The sequence below is a fragment of the Molossus molossus genome, unplaced genomic scaffold (genome assembly GCF_014108415.1).
Source record: "Molossus molossus isolate mMolMol1 unplaced genomic scaffold, mMolMol1.p scaffold_m16_p_14, whole genome shotgun sequence".
NCBI lineage: Eukaryota > Metazoa > Chordata > Mammalia > Chiroptera > Molossidae > Molossus > Molossus molossus.
The window spans coordinates 70,306,515-70,330,815 of record NW_023425349.1 but is presented as its reverse complement, the minus strand read 5'-3'; the positions used below and the strand labels follow the sequence as shown (position 1 = coordinate 70,330,815).

The 24,301-nt window shown below is 38.3% G+C and overlaps 1 protein-coding gene across 4 annotated transcripts in view; it reads right to left on the bottom strand.

Annotated features, from left to right (window-relative positions):
• DENND4C (DENN domain containing 4C) overlaps nucleotides 1–24,301 on the bottom strand; it is a 131,402-nt gene that overhangs the window by 14,093 nt on the left and 93,008 nt on the right. For all 4 annotated transcript variants that reach the window (XM_036260970.1, XM_036260968.1, XM_036260971.1 and 1 more), the window contains 9 exons: nucleotides 23,561–23,683; nucleotides 22,228–22,374; nucleotides 14,928–16,090; nucleotides 11,497–11,674; nucleotides 10,456–10,565; nucleotides 9,981–10,156; nucleotides 4,732–4,914; nucleotides 2,880–3,075; nucleotides 325–570 (listed from right to left, as the gene is read on the bottom strand). In XM_036260970.1, coding sequence (XP_036116863.1) covers nucleotides 325–570; nucleotides 2,880–3,075; nucleotides 4,732–4,914; nucleotides 9,981–10,156; nucleotides 10,456–10,565; nucleotides 11,497–11,674; nucleotides 14,928–16,090; nucleotides 22,228–22,374; nucleotides 23,561–23,683 — 2,522 coding nt within the window. The remainder of the gene's footprint in view (nucleotides 1–324; nucleotides 571–2,879; nucleotides 3,076–4,731; nucleotides 4,915–9,980; nucleotides 10,157–10,455; nucleotides 10,566–11,496; nucleotides 11,675–14,927; nucleotides 16,091–22,227; nucleotides 22,375–23,560; nucleotides 23,684–24,301) is intronic.

Below are 24,301 nucleotides of genomic sequence, written 5' to 3'. Positions count from 1 at the left end.
ATTCCCTAAAGAAGGAAAGACATACTCTTTTCCATCCATTTTCCTCCTTAATGTTAACTGGAATGTGGATGTGATAGCTTAGAAGTAGAGGCAGCCATTCTTGGGTAGAACTTGGAAATGAGGGTCATATACAGCTGAGCAAAAAGACAGAAGCATCTCAGGTCTCTTAACAGCACCATCCCTGGACCACCTATCCAAACTTTTAAGTAGAGAAATAACCTATATCTTGTTAAGCCACTATTGTTATACACTTTCTGTTACTTTAAGTTAAGCTTCATCCTAACCAACACCAATGTAATGTAACTATAGAAGTTGAAACCCTACCTGTATACCTCCATTACAATGTTCAGATGTAAGGATAAGTCCTGGCAAGTTACTAGGAAGGTCCAAACGTCTGAAATACCATACTAGGTTCCAGAAAATGATCGGATGTTGATTGATGAAAGAGGATGTGTGAATCACATGATCACCTTCATTTTCTAGCAAAGATTCGAGTTCTTTACGAAGCACTAGAGGACTCAAGTAGGGCACAGAAAGAGGGGGAGGATTGGGTCTTTTTCCTAAAGGATCCTTAAAAAAAATACAAAAAGATGTGAATATTACCTATTGAATTCTGTATGTTTAAGAGTACTTCTCAATTAGATTATGCTTCTCTATCTATTTCAAAATCAGTTATTTCAGGGCCACTGCTACATGCAGAACACCCTAATGAAAACCTAAAAACAAAAAACCTTAAACATAATTATCTTCCAGTTAAAATGAATAATCCATATAAAGAACCTATTTTAAACATGTTGGAGTTTTTCTATCAAGTTGATAACAGTAATGGTCTGTGTGTAATTGATTTTGCCTTGCCTCTAAAAAAATTAATAAATGTTTGCATTTCAAATGTTTAATAATGATAATACTAAAAAATATGTATGACTTTATCTTCCTCCTACAACTCTAAAGGGATGGGGCAATTTTGTGTGTTAATATTCTTCGGCTCCTTTTAAATTTATACCTAAATCCTTTTTACAGTTGATTGCAACAAAAAGTAAAGTAGTTAAAGAGCAGTTTTAGAAATCAAACAAAATAATAAATGCAAAAAAGAAACAACCTAGACTTTTTAAGTTGTACATAATATAATCAGAATAAAATGTTTACAACCAACTAGGAGTACTTATTACTAGTACCCAGTCTGAGGTATCCAAATACCATTTCCTTTTCAAAGGAACCAGTGTTTCTTAGAGAAATGGCTGAGTCTAAGTCTGCCGAAGGAAATAATATAACGTGAGCGTGAAGCATCCTGTTACATAAGAAAGCAAGAACACTTAAAAAAAATTTTTTTAAAGGCTACTAGAGTTGAGCCTTTGTAGGATAATGTAGGATAATGACAGCAATGGATGTAAACACAAATGTTGAAAATCAGTTTTTCATAATGATACACTATTCCCCCCAAATTAACTGATCACCTTGGAGAATGCTAGGAACTCAACTTGTTATTCTGAAAATTGCTAAATAAAAGGGAGGGAAAAGCAAATATTTTCCCTGCCTTTCCAACATAAATTGCTTTAGAAAACCAAACAAAAGACCTGGAGGAAGTTTCTCTTTGTAGATATACTCCATATAATAAAGATAACAGAATTAGATTATCATCGTTTTATAAGCTCCAAATGATAATTTGACCTAGGCAATGAGATATTAATAGCTACTAACATCACAAAGATAGTTCATGTCTCCAATGGAGGAACATACTGCCAGTGATAAAGCTGTCTTATAAAAACAAACAAACAAACAAACAAAAAAACAGCCCTTGCCGGTGTTGCTCAGTAGTTGGAGCATCAGCCTGTACACCAAAGGGTCGTGGGTTCGATCCTTGGCCCCGGTCAGGGCATATATGGGAGGCAACTAATCAGTGTGTCTCTCTCACATCCATGCCCACCACCCTGCCCTCCAGCCATCCACTCTTTCTAAAAAAATTAATGGAAAAAATTTCCTCAGGTAAGGATTCAAAAAAAATAAATAAATGAAATAAAAAACTAAACGAACAACAAAAAAACATAAATATGACCAAACTCTAAATACAATGACAAATTTATAGAGTTGTAATCAACAAATAAATTGCAAGAGGAAAAAGGAAGTCTACAGACTAAAACAGGCTAAAAACAGATCAACCAATTGCAATGCATGGGCCTTCTTTGATCCTGACTCCTCGAACTACAAAACAGACATACTTGACATTTCTGAGACAATTAGAAATTTGAAAAAAAACTGAATAATTTGATATTATTTATTATTTTTAGTCTGATATTGGCATTGTATTTTTAAAAGAGTCCCAATCTTTTAGAGATATATACTAAAATATTTAAAAATGAAATATATGATGTTTGAAATTTCCTTCAAAATAACCTGTAATGAAGTGCATGAAGGTATACATGAAAGAAGAATGACCATAAGTTAAAAATCTAGCTTGGCTAGATTGAGTGGACTGAGTGTCGTCCCATGGACTGAGAGGTCCCAGCTGGATTCCCGGTTGGGACACATGCCCGGGTTTTGAGCTTCATCCCCAGTGGGGCTTGCAGGAGGCAGCCTATCGATGTGTCTCTCTCACATCAATGTTTTTGTCTCTCTCTTCCTTCCCCTCTCTCTAAAAGAATATATCAATAAAAACATTTTTTAAAATTACTGAATCTAAAATGGATCAAAGGGACTCATTTATGTTACTCTTCTGTTTACTTTTGTACATATTTGAAATTTTAAAACATTCTTAAGTCTGTTTATGAAAAATTCTTAATGATTTTTCATGTCATTTAAATAAATCTTCTACAGAAGAATTGTGTACTATTCTAGTAAGTACTTACATGAACATACAGTATAATTACAATGTTGTTACGTACCACAACTTCCTGCAGACTGTTTGGAAGACTAACTGTTGAAATGCCATGAAATGGTCGCTGGGAAAAGTCAATATTTTGCAATGGACCTCCAACACTGTGACTTCGAGTCAAAGATACATTCCGCTTTGATAAACTATTAGGCACAGGTGAAATTTTCATGGACTGAACATCTCCACTGGCATTCTTTATTTCATCACTTTAAAAAATGAAGAAGAAATACTGGTTCTGTAAAACAATCTAAATCTATAGAGCTAAAGTATTTTCTACAATTAATTTTGAGTCTACTGAATATATCTGAGAGGAGTCAGTATTGCCTTATAAGAATAAAATTTTCTTCAGGCATTTCTGTAAAACTGGTCAGAAGAACAGGATAGAGTGAACGACTCTGGTGAAGAGTGGGAAGAGGATGTATGGCAGATAACAGGTTTCATTTTAAAAGATGAAGTGCCCATTCAGTTGCTTTATTCAAATAGTATTTCATCATTATTAAACCAAATCACCTAGAACTGTATTGCAAGCAAATAAGTAACGTAGATTCATTGACAAGTATTTACTCTCTATCAGGTCATGATCTACCTAAGGATAGAGATCAGAACTTACTTTTTTATTTTTAGTGTTTAATATAATGCTTAGCATACAATAATGCTTAACATACAAATGTTTGATTCAATGAACATTTAAGAGTTTGCCCTGGCCGGTTTGGTTCAGCAGTTAGAGCACTGGCCCGTGGACCAAAGAGTCTCAGGTTCAATTCCAGTCAAAAGCATGTACATGTACGTATAACCAATGGACATGAACAACAAAGCTGGAGACGGGGCGGGGAGGGAAGGGCAGGAGAGTGTCAATGGAGGAAAAAGGAGAAACATCTGTAACAAAAAAAAAAAGCATGTACCTCAGTTGCAATTAGGTCCCTGGCCCTGGTCGGGTTAATGCAGGAGGCAAGCAATCTATGTGTCTCTCTCATGTCAATGTTTCTCTCTCTGTCTCTCCCTCTCTCCTCCTTCCTCCCGCTCTATCTGAAGATAAATGGAAAAATATCCTCAGGTGAGGATTTAAAAAAATAGTAAAGAGAGTATGTCTGGAAACTGACAATGACTACACTAAAGGGGAATCTTTTTACTAGTTGAGAAGTTCATTTTGTACAAAACACTATAAAACATTAAACATAGTTTAAAAAATAGTTAATCATCATATTCATTTGTTAAATATTTAAACAATAGCCCTGGCGGGAAGACCCAAGAGTTGCGGGTTCAATTCCAGTCAAGGGCACGTACCTCGGTTGCAGTTCAGTCCCTGGCACTGGTCGGGGTCATGTGGAAGGCGATCAGTCAATGTGTTTCTCTCACATTGATCTTTCTCTCACCCCCTCCCCCCCCAACTCTATCTGAAGATAAATGGAAAAATATCCTCAGGTAAGGATTTAAAAAAAATTTTTTTTAAATACATGGTAATAAACAGTTAAGATTAAATATTTTAAATGCCAGAACTTATGCCTACATGAGTAAGGTTATCTTTAAAGATGAAATTTTTACAAGAATATCTAATTTAGCCCTGGCCGGTTTGGCTCAGCGGTTAGAGTGTCGGCCTGCGGTCCTAAGAGACCTGGGTTCGGTTCCCGCTAAGGGTGCGTACTTCGGTTGCAGTTTGTCCCCGGCCCTGGTCGGTTGTGCGGGTGGCAGCCACTCGATGTGTTCCTTTCACATCGATGTTTCTCTCTCTCTCTCTGTTCCTCTCTCTCCCTCCCTCTCTACCTGAACAAAAAATGGAAAAATGTCCTCGGGTGAGGATGAAAAAAAAAAAAAAAAAAAGAATATCTAATTTATTATGAGAAGTTCTCTGTACCCTATGGTACCTTGATTCAACTGCAGAGCTTGTTTCTTCAGTTATGGTCTGATTATGTTTTGGGAAATCCATCAAGTTGATCAAGTCAGGTTCTGCTGAATTGGATACAGGTTTGTGCTCCAAAGGTTCACTTGCCAACAGAATGCCGCCACTTTGTAAACTGTCACCAGAGGTACTCGGTTTCAGGAAAAAGCTAAAAAACATGAAGCAGTCCAAATAAAGTCTTTAAAAATCCTAAAGTCCTCTAAATTTCATATTTACAACCACTTTATGGTTAAGCAGTCATTAATTATATAACCCACAGAAATAAATACTGCCTATTTCAAATACACACACACACTCCCCCTTCTTTCCCTCCTGTCCTAAACTATTCACTGAAAGGTCTAGGAAGTCATTATGTTCAATGTAAGATCCCTTCAGTGTTTGAAAACCATTATAGAAAGCTATGAAGGAAGATAAAACAAAATATTTCATTAATTTTCTGAATTAAAAGAGAGAAGCAATAGCAGCACTTTACCATGTATTAACCTATAATTGTTTATATCTTTTCCCCCTTATAAAATCTCCATTTTGGCCTAGCCGGTGTGGCTCAGTGGTTGAGCATCGACCCATGCACCAAGAGGTCACAGGTTCGATTCCCACTCAGGGCACATGCCCAGGTTGTGGGCCCAATCCCCAGTGGGGGGCATGCAGGAGGCAGCCAATCAATGTTCTCTCTCATTGATACTTCTATCTCTCTCTCCCTCTCCCTTACTCTCTCTCTAAAATCAATAAAGAAAAAATATTAAAAATAAAAAAATCTCCATTTTGTCTCTAGTCATGCTTCTCCCCTTTATTAATTCAGTGTTTTATTTTCCTCTTACATCTATCTCTCTTGATCACTTTTTGTGTGGGGACGGTGTGAGGGTTGGGCCTTGTAAGGGAAATTAAAAGAAATTTCTTTTTTAAATTTTTTTTCTTTATTGGTTTTAGAAGAAGAAGAAGGGAGAGGGAAAGAGAGAGAGAGAAACATCAATGAGAGAACATCGATTGGCCACCTCCTGAATGCCCCCTACTGGGGATTTGGCCCACAATCTGGGCATGTGCCCTGAACGGGAATCGAGCCAGCGACCTCTTGGTGCATAGGTTGACGCTCAACCGATGAGCCACACCAGCTGGGCAAGAGAACTTTCTGAGGTAACAGTAATGTTCTGTATCTTAATATGGGTTTAAATTTGCACAAACATATGCGTTCAAGATTTATACATTTTATTGTATTCCAACTTTACCTCAAAAGAAAAAATACTGTAAACAAATACTAAAATCCAGTAAATATATGCATGCTTAAATCTTTGCCGGGAGAAGTGTATTAATGTCTACATTTTACTTTAAATGAATAAAATATAAGATAAATTGGTAGATGGCTGAAGGGATAAATAGGTAATAAAGCAAGTACAGTAAAATGTTAATTGTAGAATGTAGGGGTGGATATTTAAGTGTCACCATAAAAAAATATTTTTAAACTGTAAGTTTGAAATTTTCCAAATATTGACATATTAGGAAGGAAAATCAATGCTCCTTTATACTCAATTAGAAAATATAAAATAAGATACCACAATAGCTTAAGAAACACAATTACTCAACAAAAAAGTACAACACTTATGAAGAATAAAAATACATAAAAAATGTCTTTAAAAAAAAATGCTCACAGATGAGAATAACATTGAAAATGTCCATTTTCCCTAATCTATAAATCTAATGCAACCTCAATAAGAACTCCAGATAAATTTTTTTAAGGAGCTTAAAGTTACTCTAAAATCTTATTATTTTAAAAATAACTATAAGCCAAAAAAAAAAAAAAAATTCCACAAGGGGGAATTTGTAGACATAACACAAAGACAAAGTAATAAAAATAATATGATCTTGACAAAAATAAGAGAACACAGAGTAAAATGTACATGGGAATTTGAGGTGTATATGGGATTAAAGACCTCAATATCAGAGGTAAAATATCAAAAGAATATTCAGAAGAAAGTTTTCATGCCCTGAAGATAGGAAGCAACTTTTAAAAGAAGACTCCAAAAGCACAAATCATAAGGTTTAAAATGAATGGATGAGAGCAGAAAAATTAATGATTTCATTTCAGGGAATTAATGTCCAGAATATTAAAGGCAGAGATCAACAAGAAAAAGAAAACTTAATATAAAAATGGGCAAAGGATATAAACAGGCAATTCATAGGAAATGCTGGAATAACAAGTATTAGAAGGGATACTCAAACTCTCTAGTATTCAGAGAAATTCAAACAAAAATGAGATACCACTTAATACTCATTAGAATGCAAAAATCAGAAAAGTGGTAATACCTGGCCAGTTTGGCTCAGCGGTTGAGTGTTGGCCTGCGGACCAGAGAGTCCCAGGTTCGGTTCCTGCTGGGGCACGTACCACAAAAAGAAATGAAAGAAAGAAGAGAGAGAGAGACAGAGAGAGAGAGGAGAGAGACAGAGAGAGAGAGAAAGAAGAGAGAGAGGAAAGAGAGAGACAAAGAGAAAGAGAGAGAGAGAGAGAGAAAGAAGAGAGGGGAGAGAGAGACAAAGAGAAAGAGAGAGAAAGAGGAGAGAGAAAAAGAAAGAGAGAGTGGGGGCAGAGAGAGAGAGAAAGAAAGAAAGAAAAGAAAGAAGAGAGGAGAGAGACAAAGAGAGAGAGAGAGGAGAGAGAGACAAAGAGAAAGAAAGAGAGAGAGAGAGAGAGAGAGAAAGAAAGAAAGAAAGAAAGAAAGAAGAAAGAAAGAAAGAAAGAAAGAAAGAAAGAAGAAAGAAAGAAAGAAAAAGAAGGAAGAAGAAAGAAAGGAGAGACAAGAGGAGAGAGGGAAGAAGGAGAGGTAAGAAAGGAAAGAAAAGAACGAAAGAAAGAAAGAAAGAAATAAATAAAGAAAGAAAGAAAGAAAGAAAAGAAAAGAAAGAAAGAAAGAAAGAAAGAAAGAAAGAAAGAAAGAAAGAAAGAAAGAAAGAAAGAAAGAAAGAAAGAAGAAAGAGAAAGGAAGAAAGAAAGAAAGGAGAGAGACAAAGAGGGAGAGAGGGAGAGAAGGAGAGGGAGAAGAGAAGGGAAGGGAAGGGAAGGGAAGGGAAGGGAAGGGAAGGGAAGGAAGGGAAGGGAAGGGAAGGGAAGGAAGGACGGAAGGGAAGGGAAGGGAAGGGAAGGGAAGGGAAGGGAAGGGAAGGGAAGGGAAGGGAAGGGAAGGGAAGGGAAGGGAAGGGAAGGGAAGGGAAGGGAAGGGAAGGGAAGGGAAGGGAAGGGAAGGGAAGGGAAGGGAAGGGAAGGGAAGGGAAGGGAAGGGAAGGGAAGGGAAGGGAAGGGAAGGGAAGGGAAGGGAAGGGAAGGGAAGGGAAGGGAAGGGAAGGGAAGGGAAGGGAAGGGAAGGGAAGGGAAGGGAAGGGAAGGGAAGGGAAGGGAAGGGAAGGGAAGGGAAGGGAAGGGAAGGGAAGGGAAGGGAAGGGAAGGGAAGGGGAAGGGAAGGGAAGGGAAGGGAAGGGAAGGGAAGGGAAGGGAAGGGAAGGGAAGGGAAGGGAAGGGAAGGGAAGGGAAGGGAAGGGAAGGGAAGGGAAGGGAAGGGAAGGGAAGGGAAGGGAAGGGAAGGGAAGGGAAGGGAAGGGAAGGGAAGGGAAGGGAAGGGAAGGGAAGGGAAGGGAAGGGAAGGGAAGGGAAGGGAAGGGAAGGGAAGGGAAGGGAAGGGAAGGGAAGGGAAGGGAAGGGAAGGGAAGGGAAGGGAAGGGAAGGGAAGGGAAGGGAAGGGAAGGGAAGGGAAGGAAGGGAAGGGAAGGGAAGGAAGGGAAGGGAAGGAGGGAAGGGAAGGGAAGGGAAGGAAGGGAAGGGAAGGGAAGGGAAGGGAAGGGAAGGGAAGGGAAGAGACCAAATGCTGGTAAGGAGGTACAGAAATGAAAATACTTCTACTAATGGGAGTGTAGCAACCTAGGAAGCAATCTTCCAGTGTTTATTGAAATTATGTATGAAATAACCCAATGATCTCACTCCTTAGACTTATTCTGGGAGACTACTTCACAAGTCCAGAAGTAGACATGTATTTAACAGTGTATTGTTTCACTACAGTGATACTTATAGCAGCAAAGAAGTAGAAGCAACTGAAGTGTCCAACACTAGGATAATAGATAAGTAAAATGAAGTATTAACTTCCTGTGGGAGAAAAATCAACTAGATTCACATATAGCAACTCGGATTTTAAACTGAGTGATTAGAAAAATGGAGATTTTCAGTTTTGCTCAGTGGTTAGAGCGCTGGCCCACAGACCAGAGTCCCGGGTTCGGTTCCCACTAAGGACACATACCTTGGTTGTAGTTTGTCCCCGGCCCAGTTGGGGTTATGTAGGTGGCAGCCACTCGATGTGTCTCTCTCACAACAATGTTTCTCTCTCTCTCTCTTCCTCTCTCTCTCCCTCCCACTCTATCTGTGGATAAATGCAAAAATGTCCTCGGGTAAGGATTAAAATAAAATAAAAAAAACATAATCCTGCAAAATAACATATTTTGTAAGGATATATATTCAAGGATATACCACAAACAACACAATATCTTTGTTGGCTAAAGCAATGGGAAGGGGAATAGGTAGGGGTAGTAAGATAACAAAAGAGAGCCCTTGCACAAACCACTGATACTACATCACGAATTAGACTGTGATTTCATTCAGCTCCACACCTGAAGCTAAAAGGAAAAATAGAGAGGAAACACAATTGGATATTTTTAAAAAGCAGCTAAAAATAGATGATAATATGAAATTCACTTGCTCCATAAAACAAATAGACTATTAAGTATAATTACTTCGGTCAGCATAGTTACTAAACTCTCAGTCACTTAATGGCTGATTATACATCACGGCTAGTCTCCTCATTGCCTAGAATTCGGTCATTTCACTGTACAGAGGACCACCAGTTAAGAAGAATTCAAGCCCCCTCTTCCCCCACTCCTTTCTGTTTGTTTCTAGAAGACATAATAATTAAGGTCACTGAGGCAGAAAGTTTATAATAATGACTAACACTAGAGTTTTCAATTATTTATAAAGTTTAGCTGCAAGAATTAACTGCTACTGATAATTTTATGTTAAAATGGAAAAGTAGTCTCCTTCATTACCATTCTTTTCTACTCAAATATTGAAAGTGATGGACAGAAAGTAAAGAAACATCTGAAATATACCATGAATATTTCACACTTCCCCAGGAGCCATGCCATTGCGGGGCACTTACCTCTTAAGGGGGCTTTTATAATACTAACCTTGTAGAGCCTCTAAAGTCTTTAAACTCTATATTAAGAAGAGGCAAGAAGTTGCTTTTACAGAATGGGCAAGCTGTATTCAAATTTGAATCATCTGCCGTCCATCCAGCCATAATTTCTTCATCATAAACTAAGGCTCCACAAGCTCTGCACTGTGAACAACTTGACATCAAAACCTAAGAGCATAAACATGCAGACACTGAAAACCTCCACAGTAACAACCTCAAGAGACCATTCTCTTGAGACATAGAATTATACTTCTTTTGTTGATCAAATTTGGAATTAACAGTTCAATTACTTTACAGGTAAAACTATAAGTTTACTGCCTTGCTTACATAAAACATCAAACAAATTCAACAAAATGACTTATTTTACTATTCTGTTGACAAGGGTATCACAGGTTTCTGTTCAACGTCACTCTGAAATAAAAATATGTTCACAGCCATTTTACCATGAGCAGAAATAGAACTTTTACCTCCATTGCACAATTCTGATAGATGCTAGACATGCTGGTGTTTTGAGAAGAACCATGATCTGATTTTTCAAAGTCCTGCCCTTTTATGCCTCTAGCAAATGGAAGTTCACCTAGAGAGAAATAACCATCATAACACATTATATATGAGAATGCCCTTATTCTCTGGAAATGCATACTTAAGCATGTAGTAGGACATATTATGAAATCTATTTATTTTGAAATGGCTCTGTGTGTGTGTGCGTGCGCGTGTGTATGTATGTGTGAGTGTAGCAGAATCATCTGGGGAATTTATTTTAAAATATATACAAATGTCCAAGCCATAGGTTAAAATTTTTGAGATTGAGTCTGTGGGATTAGGCCTTAGAAATATGTATTTTTAACCAGCTCTCTGCTTGAATACCAGAGTTTGAGAGTCCTTAGGCTATATCACTGAAATGTCTTAGCTCTGTTATTTTTTTAAAATTATAATTCTAGCCCTGACCGGTTTGGCTCAGCGGTTAGAACGTCTGCCTGCAGTCCAGAGAGACCTGGGTTCAGTTCCCACTAAGTACCTCAGTTGCAGTTTGTCCCCAGCCCTGGTTGGTCGTGCGGGTGGCAGCCACTTAATGTGTCCCTTTCGCATTGATGTTTCTCTCTCTCTCCCCCTCCCACTCTATCTGAACAAAAAATGGAAAAATGTCCTCGGGTGAGAATAAATAAATAGAATTAGAATTCTATTTTATCCAGCTTTCTATCATGAAAAATTTCAAATGTCCTGAGAATTTGAAAGAATCATATAGTGAACAATCACATATTCTCTATGTAGGTGATTCTGATATACAATGAAGTTTAAGGACGAATGATATAATTCACAAAAATACACAACTAAAAATAAAATCAAGTAATTATAGTACTTGTAGATCATATAAAATAGTGTTAGTAGGGTGTGACTATATAAAAATCTATCAGATCATCTCAACAAATGAGGCTTACTGTATGTGTGGTGGGGAAAGGGAAAGGTAAGGGCATATAATTAGACGAGAAAACAGTCCTTCCCCATACCTGTTGAGTAATGTGACTTTCCTATATCTCCGCTGCTGCTACTACTGCCAAGGCTTGTGTTACTCTGGGTAAGTTCACTGGGGACCAACCCTGAGATACTTGTGTTAGGTGACATAGTCTCCTCCAAAATATGGTCTTCGAGGCCAGCTGGGAAGCTGTAATCTCTGTTAGTTTCCTCCTTTAATTGAAAAAATAAAAGAAAACCACACACACATAAATAGTACCTTCACCAATGAGAATATATTCATTTACCCTTTTTCAGAATTAAACTCCTCTATGATCCTTAAATAAATCATCACCTTCATATTTTTCAAAATGATGACCTTCTATTTCTTTTAATTTCCCTTCCAAACCCTAACACATTCAAGCAATGACCTATATAATACTTTAAGATTGTGTTGTGTCCCTGGTGTATGTTTGGGGTGTGGGTGCCCCTCAATATTCAGTATCATAAAATGAAGGAACTCTAGGATCTCACTCTCCAGTAGATCAGGGAGGGCAGCACAAGTGAGTAGGAGCTTTAGAGTCAGTACAGCCAGAGTGGGATCTTGGCTCCCCATCACGTACTAGGTATATGACCTTGCAAAAATTACTTTCTCTAATTTTTCATTATATAATCTGAAAAAAACAGGCAATGAGTCCTTTAAAATAAGGTTATTGTGAGACTTACAGCTGGGAATATGATTGTTCAGAGTAACAACCATTAATACTAGAGATATAAAGAATGAAGTTCTGAACACTGTAGTTCTTGACCACTGCGATTTTTGATGCTTTAGCTTAAATAAAAAACATTTCTATAAGCAGTTTCCTTTTTAGTTTTTGCTTTAACGAAAGACTTGTCTTCTGTGTTATAAAACCATGTCCAGTGACAAAAAATTTTAAATACAGATATGCAAAACAGAAATAAAAGCACTTAAAATACCAACACCCAGCGTACAGTCAAAATCTTGATGTACAATCATTTTAAAATATGCACAATTACCCGGCTGATGTGGCTCAGTGGACTGAGCATCTTCCCACGGACTGAGGTCCTAGTTCAATTTCCAGTCATTTCCAGCACATTCCTGGGTTTTGGGATTGATCCCCAGTAGGGAGTGTGAAGGAGGCAGCCAATCAATGCATCTCTCTCACATCAATGTTTCTATCTCTCCCTTCCTCTCTCTCTCAAAAAAAAAAAAAAAAAAAATCAATACAAATATATTTTTTTAAATATGCACAATACATTTTTACAAAATAGAATTTTTTAACCGATTCCTGTCATGTAATTTATTTTGTAATTAAATCTTCTACATTAATATAGAAGATTTAATGACATTATTTAAACCCCTCCAGCCCGGCCATTGTGGCTCAGTGGTTGAGTATTGACCCATGCACCATGAGGTCGCAGGTTTGATTCCCAGTCAGCGCACATGCCCAGGTTGTGGGCCCAATCCCCAGTGGGGGGCATGCAGGAGGTGGCCGATCAATGTTCTCTCATCGATGTCTCTAGCTCTCTCTCCCTCTCCCTTCCTCTCTAAAATCAATTAAAAAAACAAATTTTAAACCCCTGATCCTAATCCAATTTATTGATGTACTATTATGTATTTAATGAATCTAAATCCTCTATTGCTTAAACACTAATAATGCTTTAAATTTCGTATAAGTTACAATGATGAATTCCCTTCAGCTCTTTTTACCCCTAATTTTTTCCCTAGATTAAATTCTGGTTAATAATTATAAACATTTTATAGACTTTTTATTCATTTCTTCCTTTGAAAATATTTATTAGGTATATCTTATTTGCTTTTGCCAAGCATTGGTATCAGGGCTACAGCAATGAAAAAAAAACGAAAGCTTAAGATCTGCAACCACTTAAAACTTATAATCATATAGTCTAAGTCCAAATTACTCTGTATAAAGCTTTTATAAAAAGATAAATTTTTAAATATAAATGGCTCACTCTTTTTTTTTTTCCTTTAGTAATGCCAGGTTAAGATACTTTTAAAGCTAGCTTATTTTGTCTTTCCTTAACTGACCTTGGAAGCTCTTTAGATACAAAATACAATGTGTATTATAATATTTACTTTACTTTTAATTAAGTTTGCCTGTAAAGTTTTCTTTCAAATAGTATACAAGTCTTATTTGTTCAATTTAATTTCCTGTCTCTACTTCCTATTTAGAACTTTAGCAACCTGAAACTGATTCTTTACTTTGAAAATACATGATGTTTTTTATTTAAGCCTCCATACTTTCCCCATTACTCTCTCAGATATATTCTGTCCTCTTACCATTTGGATTAACCTAAAACTTTCAATTTATCCATCAAAAGCCAACTTAGATATCATCTGCTTTGCTCTTTTTGGACAGTCCCCACAGGAACCTTTTCTAAGATACTGCTCCTCCCTTCTTTGCTACTATAATGATTAGGAGCATGGACTCTAGAGCCAAGCTCCCAGACTTAAAATTCTAGTTCTGCTACTCACTAGGTTGTGTGACCTGGGGAAGTTAATCAACTTCTCTGAATCTCAGATACCTCATCTATTAAATGGGGATAATGATAGTACCAACCTATGAGATCGCTAAAAAAATTAAATAAAAATATATAGCTTATGACAATACCTAGAATACAATGCTACAATAATAGTAAACATTTATAGATGTCTGTTTTTTTCTAAAGTATTATAATTCTTTAAACACAATAGTGAAATTTTAGTTTCCCTATAAATAAGCAAAATTTCCTCACTTCTATTTTCATTAGAAGATCTAATGATTAATTTTCTTTACAATTATTTTTAAAAGAATTGCCAGTTTTTGTTATGCAGTATGAAATCTATGGATCAAGTTGTAGAATTACTTCATATATATTAAAAAGATAGCCCTGGCCGGTTTGGCTCAGCGGTTAGAGCGTCAGCCTGCGGTCCTAAGAGACCCGGGTTCGGTTCCCGCTAAGGGCACCTACCTCGGCTGCAGTTTGTCCCCGGCCCTAGTCGGTTGTGCGGGTGGCAGCCACTCGATGTGTCCCTTCACGTCAATGTTTCTCTCTCTCTCTCTCTCTCTCTCTCTCTCTGTTCCTCTCTCTCCCTCCCACTCTACCTGAACAAAAAATGGAAAAATGTCCTCGGGTGAGGATAAAAAAAAAAAAGATAACAATGATAAAGGTTATTTTAAAAATGAAGTGCTAGACAAATATAACATGGCACCATTATTAAATTAAAACATTAATCATTAGTGCTTTCAGTTTAGACTGATCTATGGAATTATAAGGTAATCCTGATATTGTATTTTGTCATTAATTTCCTTACATGTATGTTCATATCACTTCAAGACATAAGATATGCATAAAGTTCCAAAATATAAAAACCAACATTACTAGAAATCTCTAAATAATTTTTATATAAAAAATACTACAACCATCCAAAATCAGATAGACTATACACATAAAACATTCTTACCTCATCGTCTGAGTAGCTGTAGGCAGACGTCACAGCAACCAACATCTTACTGGCTACTGTTGCTGCTTGTTTCATACCAGATTTTAGTACATCTATCTTGGGCCCTGAGAGTATATTATCCAGCTTTAGCCCCGACAAAGAATTTACCACAGAACCTAATGAGCCACGTGGTGAAGGACGCACCAGTCCTGATAAAGAAGCTGAACGTTCTTTATGACCGCGAGAGGGAGTTTGCTGCTTGAAAAGCCCAGTAAGAGTTTTAGACCTAGCCACTGCAGGGGAGCTCTTCTCACTTTCAGCATTTTGCTGCACTGGTGGACCACGATCTAAAGGTAGGCTTGATCTCCTCTCTAAAGGGTGAATAAATGCAGTGGCAGTTTCACACTCTCTATTTCCCTCTCCGTGTAATTCCATACTGGAAGACTTGCTACCCAGGGGACTCTTTAGGTTCATATAGTTTTTTATTTCATCAGCCAGATTATGTGCAATAACTGGAGAAAACTTATCTTCAGAATCAGAAGTTTTTTCTCCTATAAATTCAGTGGCTAAAAGAGATAAAGGATCTAGTCCAGTTTCCACATCTTCCCTCTCAACAGCTTTAGCAATACCATATAAACTACTTCTTTTATTTATTAAATCTTTGGATTGTATTTTCAAGTCTCTGGACTGATTACTGTTACTGTCATTTTGTAGACTGTCACGTGTATCCTTTGTCATAGTAGTTGTAGCTACATTGTCATCAATTACAGGATCTAGGAGCTCTTGGCTTTCTTCAAGCATCTCTAACACTGAAGAAGATCTGTGCTCAGAATCCCAAGTGCTTTCAGACACACGAGTCCTAGTATCAGCTAGATGACAGCCAACCCTCTCGAAGCTATGGGTTTTTGCAATATGAAGTGGAGAAGTCTTAGGACACGCCAGCGCTGCTGTGAGAATCTTGGCATCTGCTCCCATCATGATAGCCGCTTCACTTGAGTTCAAATCCAAACTGCTCTTCTTTAGCAACATTCCTGCACGACTTTCAGAACTAAAACTACAACTCCTCTCTGGAAAATGCTTTTGTCTCTTTTCTCCCCTATCACCACTCTTGAGATTAGTAATGTCACCAAAGACTGCATCTTCAACAGGATCTGGAGTAGAAAATAGCACATTTGTTGTACTACCTAAAAGAGAAAGTACAATATTAAATATAAATCTGTTTTCTAAAGTAAATTTTATGAAAAAGCTGATTTTCTGATATTCTGAAAGTGACACATACTCTAAAAAGATTCAGAAAGTTTAGAAGGTAAAAAAAGTACACATGAAGAAAAGTACAAATCAAACTCCATTCAACCCCGCCTCATAGAGACAACATTTTTTTTTTTTTTTTTAATCCTCACCCGAGGACATTTTTCCATTTTTTGTTCAGGTAGAGTGGGAGGGAGAGAGCGGAAGAGAGAGAGAGAAACATCGATGTGAAAGGGACACATCGAGTGGCTGCCACCTGCACGACCAACCAGGACCGGGGACAAACTGCAACCGAGGTACATGCCCTTAGCGGGAACCGAACCCGGGTCTCTCTGGACCGCAGGCCGACGCTTTAACTGCTGAGCCAAACCGGCCAGGGCTAGAGACAACATTTTAATGTATAATCTGCCTTTCATCTTCTATGCATACACACGCACACTCTATTTTTGTTTTTTTTCTTCTGTGATTTTTTCCCCTTTATTGATTTTAGAGAAAGAAGAAGTAAGAGAGAGAGAGAGAGAGAAACATTGATGAGAGAGAACAACGACTGGCTGCCTCCTGCATGCTCCCCACTGGGGATGGAGCCAAAATCTGGGCATGTGTCCTGGCTGGGAATCCAACCAGTTAACTCTTGGTACATGTGTCAACGTTCAACCACTGAGCCACACCAGCTGGACTACATGCACACTTCAAAAGGAGATCATGCAATATTTGCTGTAGATAACCTGTACTGTTTGTTCACTAACATATATCATATATATCAATACAGATCTATATCTTACATTTTAAGGGTTTACATTCAATTTAATATATTCTGCATCAAATAACAGATCTAAAAAGAAATAACCTCTTCTAGCTTAGCTTTCTTATATCTAATTCAACAAATATTTGCCAGGAATCTACTCTGCACAAAGCAAATTCATAATCATGGATGAATATATATTTGTTATAGCTAAAGCCTTACTGCTCCAAAGTAAAAGAACTGCCCTGAAGTAAAGAATCTAGAATAGTGCTTGGAATTGGCCAACTCCAAGAAGGCTAATAAAATCTGAATAGCTAAAAATTGTTCACATATATTCATTCCTTCAACAAATATCTGAATGTCTACTAGCATCCACTATGTGAGGTACTAGGAATACAATGGCAAATAAAACAGACACAATCCCAGCCCTCACCTGTCAGTATTGTTTGATCAAGCACAAAATTATGCCAGTGGCTGTAGGAACACCCCTCCCCCTCAAACTTTGGGGGAAGCAAACAGTCTTTTACTCTTTGCTACCATGCAATTTTTTTCACTCCGAAATCAAAAGCTATTTCCTATTTGAATCATTACCCAAACTAAGTCTATCTATCTATTCATATTTAGGACTCTAATTTGGTTTTGTTGTTGTTGTTAATCCTCACCTGAGGATATTTTTCCCATTGATTTTTAGAGCGAGTAGAAGGGGATGGGGGATAGTAGAGGGAAAGAGGGGGAGAGGGAGAGAAGAGGGAGAGCGAGGGAGACAGATCAAGAAGGCGGGAGGGAGAGCAAAAAGGAGGGAGGGAGAGAGAGACACACATCGATTGGTTGCCTCCCACACTCTCCCCAATAAGGGCTGGGGATCGAACCTGCAACCCAGGTACGTGCCCTTGACCAGAAATGGAACCTGCAACCCTTTGGGTGCACCAGCCAATGCTCTAACCACTGTTTCACACCAGCCAGGGCACTCTCATTTGTTTTTTAAAAAGCATAATGACCTGAGAGATTTGGAGGGGAAGTCTTTAATTTGGTTTTTTAATCTTCCAAATTGATTTCAAGCTTGTTTTTAATCTTCCAAATTGGCACCAATTAATAACAATCATACCAATTAAACAGAACTAATAATAAGCAGTTAGAGATATTTTTTAAGCTTTTAGGGGAATCATATTAGCCTATTTTACAAATTTGTACCTGCTTTGAAAACTCGTATCAATGTTCGAGAAATAGACTTTTGTAAATTTACTGGTTCTCATAGTATTTCCAGGAATTTACTGGCACACTGTATTCAATATTTAAATGAATTTGACTGTTTGATGTATTGGCAAAAGCCCCATTACCACCTGCTTCCTTCTTAATAACATAAATCTTCCTAGATCAAGATGTAACATTGAAATAAGATGAGTAAAAAGGGTCTCCAGACCACACCATTTCAGTATTCTGAGCAGATTCTAACCCTCTAACGAAGATAACTCAACCCTCCTATTTTTTTTCCCTTTTTAACCTGATATCAACAGGATGAAAAAATGGAATACAGAACATACACATTTGTTCAAAAACCATTAGCTCTACCTCTTATGCACTATCCCTCCCCCACACAAAAAATGAACTGACTTCGGTCAAGATGGTGGTGTAGGTAAATGTGGTATTGCGTCCTCCCACAACCACATCAAAGTTACAACTAAACTACAGAACAACCATTATTCAAAACCGCCTGAAATCCAGCTGAATGAAGTCCTACAACTACGGAATTAAAGCAGCAGCCACATCCAGACTGATAGGAGGGGCAACGCGGAAGGGGCTGGTCCCACACCCACGTGTGGAGGATAAAAATCAGGAGGACATCTTGGCTGGGAAGGTCCTCTCTGAGGACTGAGGGGTCCCCATCCCACACCAGGCACCCTGCTCAGGGTTCCAGTGCCAGGAAGAGAAGTCCCCATAACTTCTGGCTGGAAAAACCCGCGGGAACTGAGGCTCAGGGAGGCTGAGGCGGCTAGAGCCCCAGGCAGCCCCTCTTAAAGGGCCCACGCATGAACTCATCGGACTCACTCCCTCTAAGCTTGGAGGGGAGGCAGCTCGAGGGGCGCCAGAGACGTACAGGGAAGAACTGAGCTGTTTGGCATTAAAGCGAGGGCTGGAGAGGGGGCTTTCTCCGGGACAGACTTGCTGTCAGAGGCCTTGTTTCTTCAGTGAGCCCTTTCCTGGGACAGCACACAGCAGCTATATTTGGGACTCCAGCAACCTGGCTCATACTGGTTGCCCCGCCCTGGCGACTCCCTGAGGCCCTGCCCCACCCAACTTTCAGGCCACCCAAGTTGTTGCCAGTTGCTTAACCACAGGATTGGCCTGTCTTGGATCCTGCTTCAGGTTTTCCTAAATTCTTTCAAACAAGCAGCATCTGGTCTCAGATAGCCCCATACCTCTCGTTCAGTAATCCACAGAAACAAACACAGGGAAGCAGCCAAAATGAGGAGACAAAGAAACAGGTCCCAAATGAAAGAACAGAACAAAATTCCAGGAAAAGAACTAAGCGAAGTGGAGATAAGCAACCTAACAGATGCTGAGTTCAAAATACTGCTTATAAGGATGCTCAATGAACTTAGTGGGAACCTCAGGGAACTTAGTGAGGGCCTCAAGAGCATAAAAAGGAACAGTCAGAAATGAAGGATGCACAGTCAGAAATGAAGGAGGCATTAACTGACATAAAGAATAATTTACACAGATTCGATAGTAGAGTACGTAAAGCCAAAAAGCAAACCATCAATTTGGAATATAAGGAAGCAAAAAACACCCAATCGGAACAGCAAAAAGAAAAAAATGAGGATAGTGTGAGGAGCCTCTGGCACAACTTCAAGCGTGCCAACATTCACATCTTGGAGGTGCCAGAAAAAGAGAGAGAACAAAAAATCAAAAACCTATCTGAAACAATAATGGCAAAAAACCTCCCTAACTTGGTGAAGGAGACAGACATACAAGTCCAGGAAGCACAGAGAGTCCCAAACAAGATGAACCCCAAGAGGCCCACACCAAGACACATCCTCATCAAAATGCAAAAGGTTCAAGACAAAGAGAGAATCTTAAAAGCAGCAAGAGAAAAGCAGTTAGTTACCTTCAAGGGAGTTCCCATAAGACTGTCAGCTGATTTCTCAAAGGAAACTTTGCAGGCCAGAAGAGAGTGGCAAGAAATATTCAGAGTGATGAAAAGCAAGAACCTACAACCAAGATTACTCTAGCCTGCAAAGCTGTCATTTAGAATCGATGGCCATATAAAGAGTTTCCCAGACAAGAAAACGCTAATGGAGTTCATCACCACCAAACCGCTATTATATGAAATGTTGAAGGGTCTTTTTGAAGAAAAAGATAAAATATATGAACAAACAAAATGGCAATGAATACATATCTAGCGACAATGGAATCTACAAACAAAATAAACAGGCAGAACAGAAACATTCTCATAGATACAGAGAACATTGTGTTGGTTGCCAGATGGGAGGAGGGTTGGGGGAATGGGTGAAAAAGGTGAAGGAATTAAAAAGAACAAATTGGTTGCTAGACTGACAAACCTCAAAGGGAAGGGGGCTTGGGGGTGGGAAGAAATAAACCAAAGAACTTATATGCATAACCAATGGACACAGACAACAGTGTGGGAAAAGGCAGGAGGGGGGCGCGAGTGGGGAGGAGGGGGTCAGTGGGGGAAAAATGAGGAACATCTGTAATACATTCAACAATAAAGATAAAAATAAATAAATAAATTAAAAAAAATGAACTGACTTGTTATCATAGTAAATAAAAACAAAACAACAACAAAAAAAACTTTAGGATTAAGAAATATTTCTGCATTGATTTTAAAGCTGAGCGAATTAGCCCAGCCAGCGTGGCTCAATGGTTGAGCATCAATCCATACACCAAAAGGTCGCCAGTTCAATTTCCCATCAGGACACATGCCCAGGTTATGGGCCTGATCCCCACTGGGGGGCATGCAGGAGGCACCCATCAATGTTCTCTTTCTTTTTTCTTTCTTTTTGTTCAGATAGAATGGGAGGGAGGGAGGGAGGGAGAGAGAGAGAGAAACATCGACATGAAAGGGACACATCAAGTGGCTGCCACCCGCACAACCCAACCAGGGCCGGGGACAAACTGCAACCGAGGTACGTGCCCTTAGCGGGAACTGAACCCGGGTCTCTCTGGACCGCAGGCCAACGCTCTAACCGCTGAGCCAAACTGGCCAGGGCTCAATGTTCTCTTTCATCGATGTTTCTGTCTCTCCCTCTAAAGAAATCAATAAAGGAAAAAAAACAAAAAGCTGGACAAATTAAATTCTATAAAGTCATACATAGATAACTTACAGACAAGACAGTCAACTTTAGAGAAGTAAATTGTAGCTACTAACAAAGGGCATAGAATACAGGCCAACTTCATTAGCCTTTAAAATTCTATACTTAGATTTTAGTATGCCTCTATACTTAGTATGCCTTAAGAGTAGCCGGGATGCTAAAACATAACCGAAAGTAGTAAACTCAAATTCAGCAGAGTCACACATGACAATTATTCATCACAAATACTTAACCACAAGAAGTGGCTCAGGGTGCTTATAATAATTGGGCCAAAATTAAAGACCCACTGGCATTTTGTGTGTAAATGATGTCAATCATTTTTTTCCATTTCCCTTCACTGACAGGCATTACCCTGTCACACATAAGCCCTCTGGAATTCAATCACATCACTGCATCTCTGTTCCTGATGAGTATAGGAGGCCCTGTGGTCACCTCTCATTATCTCCTATGAGAAAGTGGGACCAAACAGAACAGGCACTACAAGAAAAGGTATTCCAAGTAACAACTAAACACTCTAAATACCCCTCCATTTAAAAATTAAGTAGCTTTTAAATAAGAACTATTTTAACTTCTTCTTTAGCTTATTTATAGGATTTAAACTTACTTCTGGTTCTTCAGCATGCCCATTATAATTAAGTCAACAATTTAATGTCATTAAAGACACATGTATATCTGTAGAAGTATATATATATATATATTTTTTTTTTTATCCTCACCCGAGGACATTTTTCCATTTTTTTTGTTCAGATAGAGTGGGAGGGAGAGAGAGGAAGAGAAAGAGAGAGAGAGAAACATCGACGTGAAAGGGACACATCGAGTGGCTGCCAACCGCTCAACCAACCAGGGCCGGGGACAAACTGCAACCGAGGCATATGCCCTTAGCGGGAACCGAACCCGGGTCTCTCTGGACCGCAGGCTGACTCCCTAACCGCTGAGCAAAACCAGCCAGGGCTGCAGAAGTATATTTTAAGTATTTAATAATCAACATGTAAAAACTCACCAGTACTACTTTTCCTGCCATTGACATCAAATATACCCGAGGGCACTTTCACAATACTACTGCCCCACGCAGGAGGCTCAGGTGCACTCTGTGTCTCTCCACCAGCTTGTGAATGTTTTGCCACCACAGCAGAGACATCACACACCTCTGGGAAAAAAAACATTTGAATGTTATCATTCCTATTTTTGCCAATATTGAACAGAAACCATATATTGATTTTAATACATTCTATGTAATTTGCCCTCCAAGTAGGGATAAATGCATGAGTATTTTATTACTGATTTATTATGTCTGATTTACTTTACACCATAAATGTTGCCAGGATTGACTAAAATAAAAGCTTTATTTTAGCATTCAATAATCCTAACTTGAGCATTCCTGAGTGAATAAATTAAAGCTTTGGCCTTCATTTATATTCTTCATCACTTGTCAAGTAGGAGATGGGCTTGCTTCTGCACAACTCGAGCATAAAATAGGTGACATCACTAAAGAAAGTACACTTTTAAAAAAAATTATCTTTATTGTTGAAAGTATTACAGATGTCCTCCTTTTTTCCCCCTGATGACACTCCTCCCTGCTCCCACCCCCCTCTGCCTTCACCACACTGTTGTCCATGTCCAATCATTATGTATATATGCATATAAATTCTTTGGTTTGTCTCTTCCCACCCCACTCCTGCCCCCCCCCCCACATGCCCTGGCTGGGAATCGAACCCACCACCTTTTGGTGTACGGGATGAGGCTCCAATCAACTGAGCCACACCAGCCAGGGCAAAAAAATTATGCTGTTATGTAAAAAAATAGGAAGAATAATCTTATTACCATAAAGCCAATATATTCCTCCATATTTCCATAAAATGATTACTACAAATCATATCTACCTCAATGAGTCTCATTAAAAAAAAACAGGAAACAACAAAGATAATATTTAACCCATCAATGAAAACTATCCACTTAGATATTTAAAGGACTTCCAGTCATAGAGTGTTTTAAAATAAAGGGGGCAAGATTATAAGTTTGATGACTCAAAGTTTAGTCTTGGTTCTGTCACAAAGCAGCTATCTAACTTTGACAAATAAATACTATAATGGGTCACAGTTTCCTACAAAATTGAAGGCTGACCTACAGAGTCTATAAAGATTTCTTAAATTATAAAATTCAGAGACTACCAAAATCTACCATATATAATGATATATAGATCTTATAAGCTCAGACCTTACAACATTTCTAAAAAGTATCACCAAAATTATCAAATGTCCACTAAATGTTAACTAAAACTTTTAGTTAACATGGACATTTTTCTAAGGTAAAGCTAGAAAATACTGGTACTTAACCTTCTGTTTGCACTTTCATTGTAGTTATCAATTCTTTTGGTACTTGTTCTTCAGGCACAGGAATTTCTGTATCATCCTTTATAAGTTCATCCTTAGACCCATAGCCTTGGTCAGACTGACCACCTGTGGAAAAACAATGCAGGCTTACATAGAAATGTTTTCATATACTTACAGTCCAGCTATAAAATTTAAAAGAAAATTCCACTGATCTACATTAATTAAACTTAGAGAAAAGGAAGACAAGAAGGCTTACAAAGCACATAGAACATTTTAAAACAAGAAGCAAAGAACAGTAGGAACAGGAACATCAAAGGCTAGAAACCATTTGAAAGCACTGAACCTTAATTTCCTTCTCTGTAAATTAATAGATTTGGACAAGATGTCTTGAAAAGTTTCTTTTGGAGTGTGTCTAGAATGCGACTTTTTGTGTGAGAAGAGGAAATAAAACAAACATGTACCTGCTGACTTTTGCAGGATGAAGGAGTAATCAACCAGAAATCATTACTGGTTACCTATAAGGTATGGGGCAAGACAGGATGGAAGGGATAGGGAGAGAGGAAACTTCTCTAAATATGGCTTGTTATATTGTTTTTATGTTTGGAAATGCATTAACTTCTACATATTCATACAAATTAAATAAATAAAATAGGGGTGGGGGAGTAACTAAAATTGAATGCAAACAGAAACAAATGAAATCAACTATATTTCATATAACATAATCACACTGAAAGGATGGAGAAA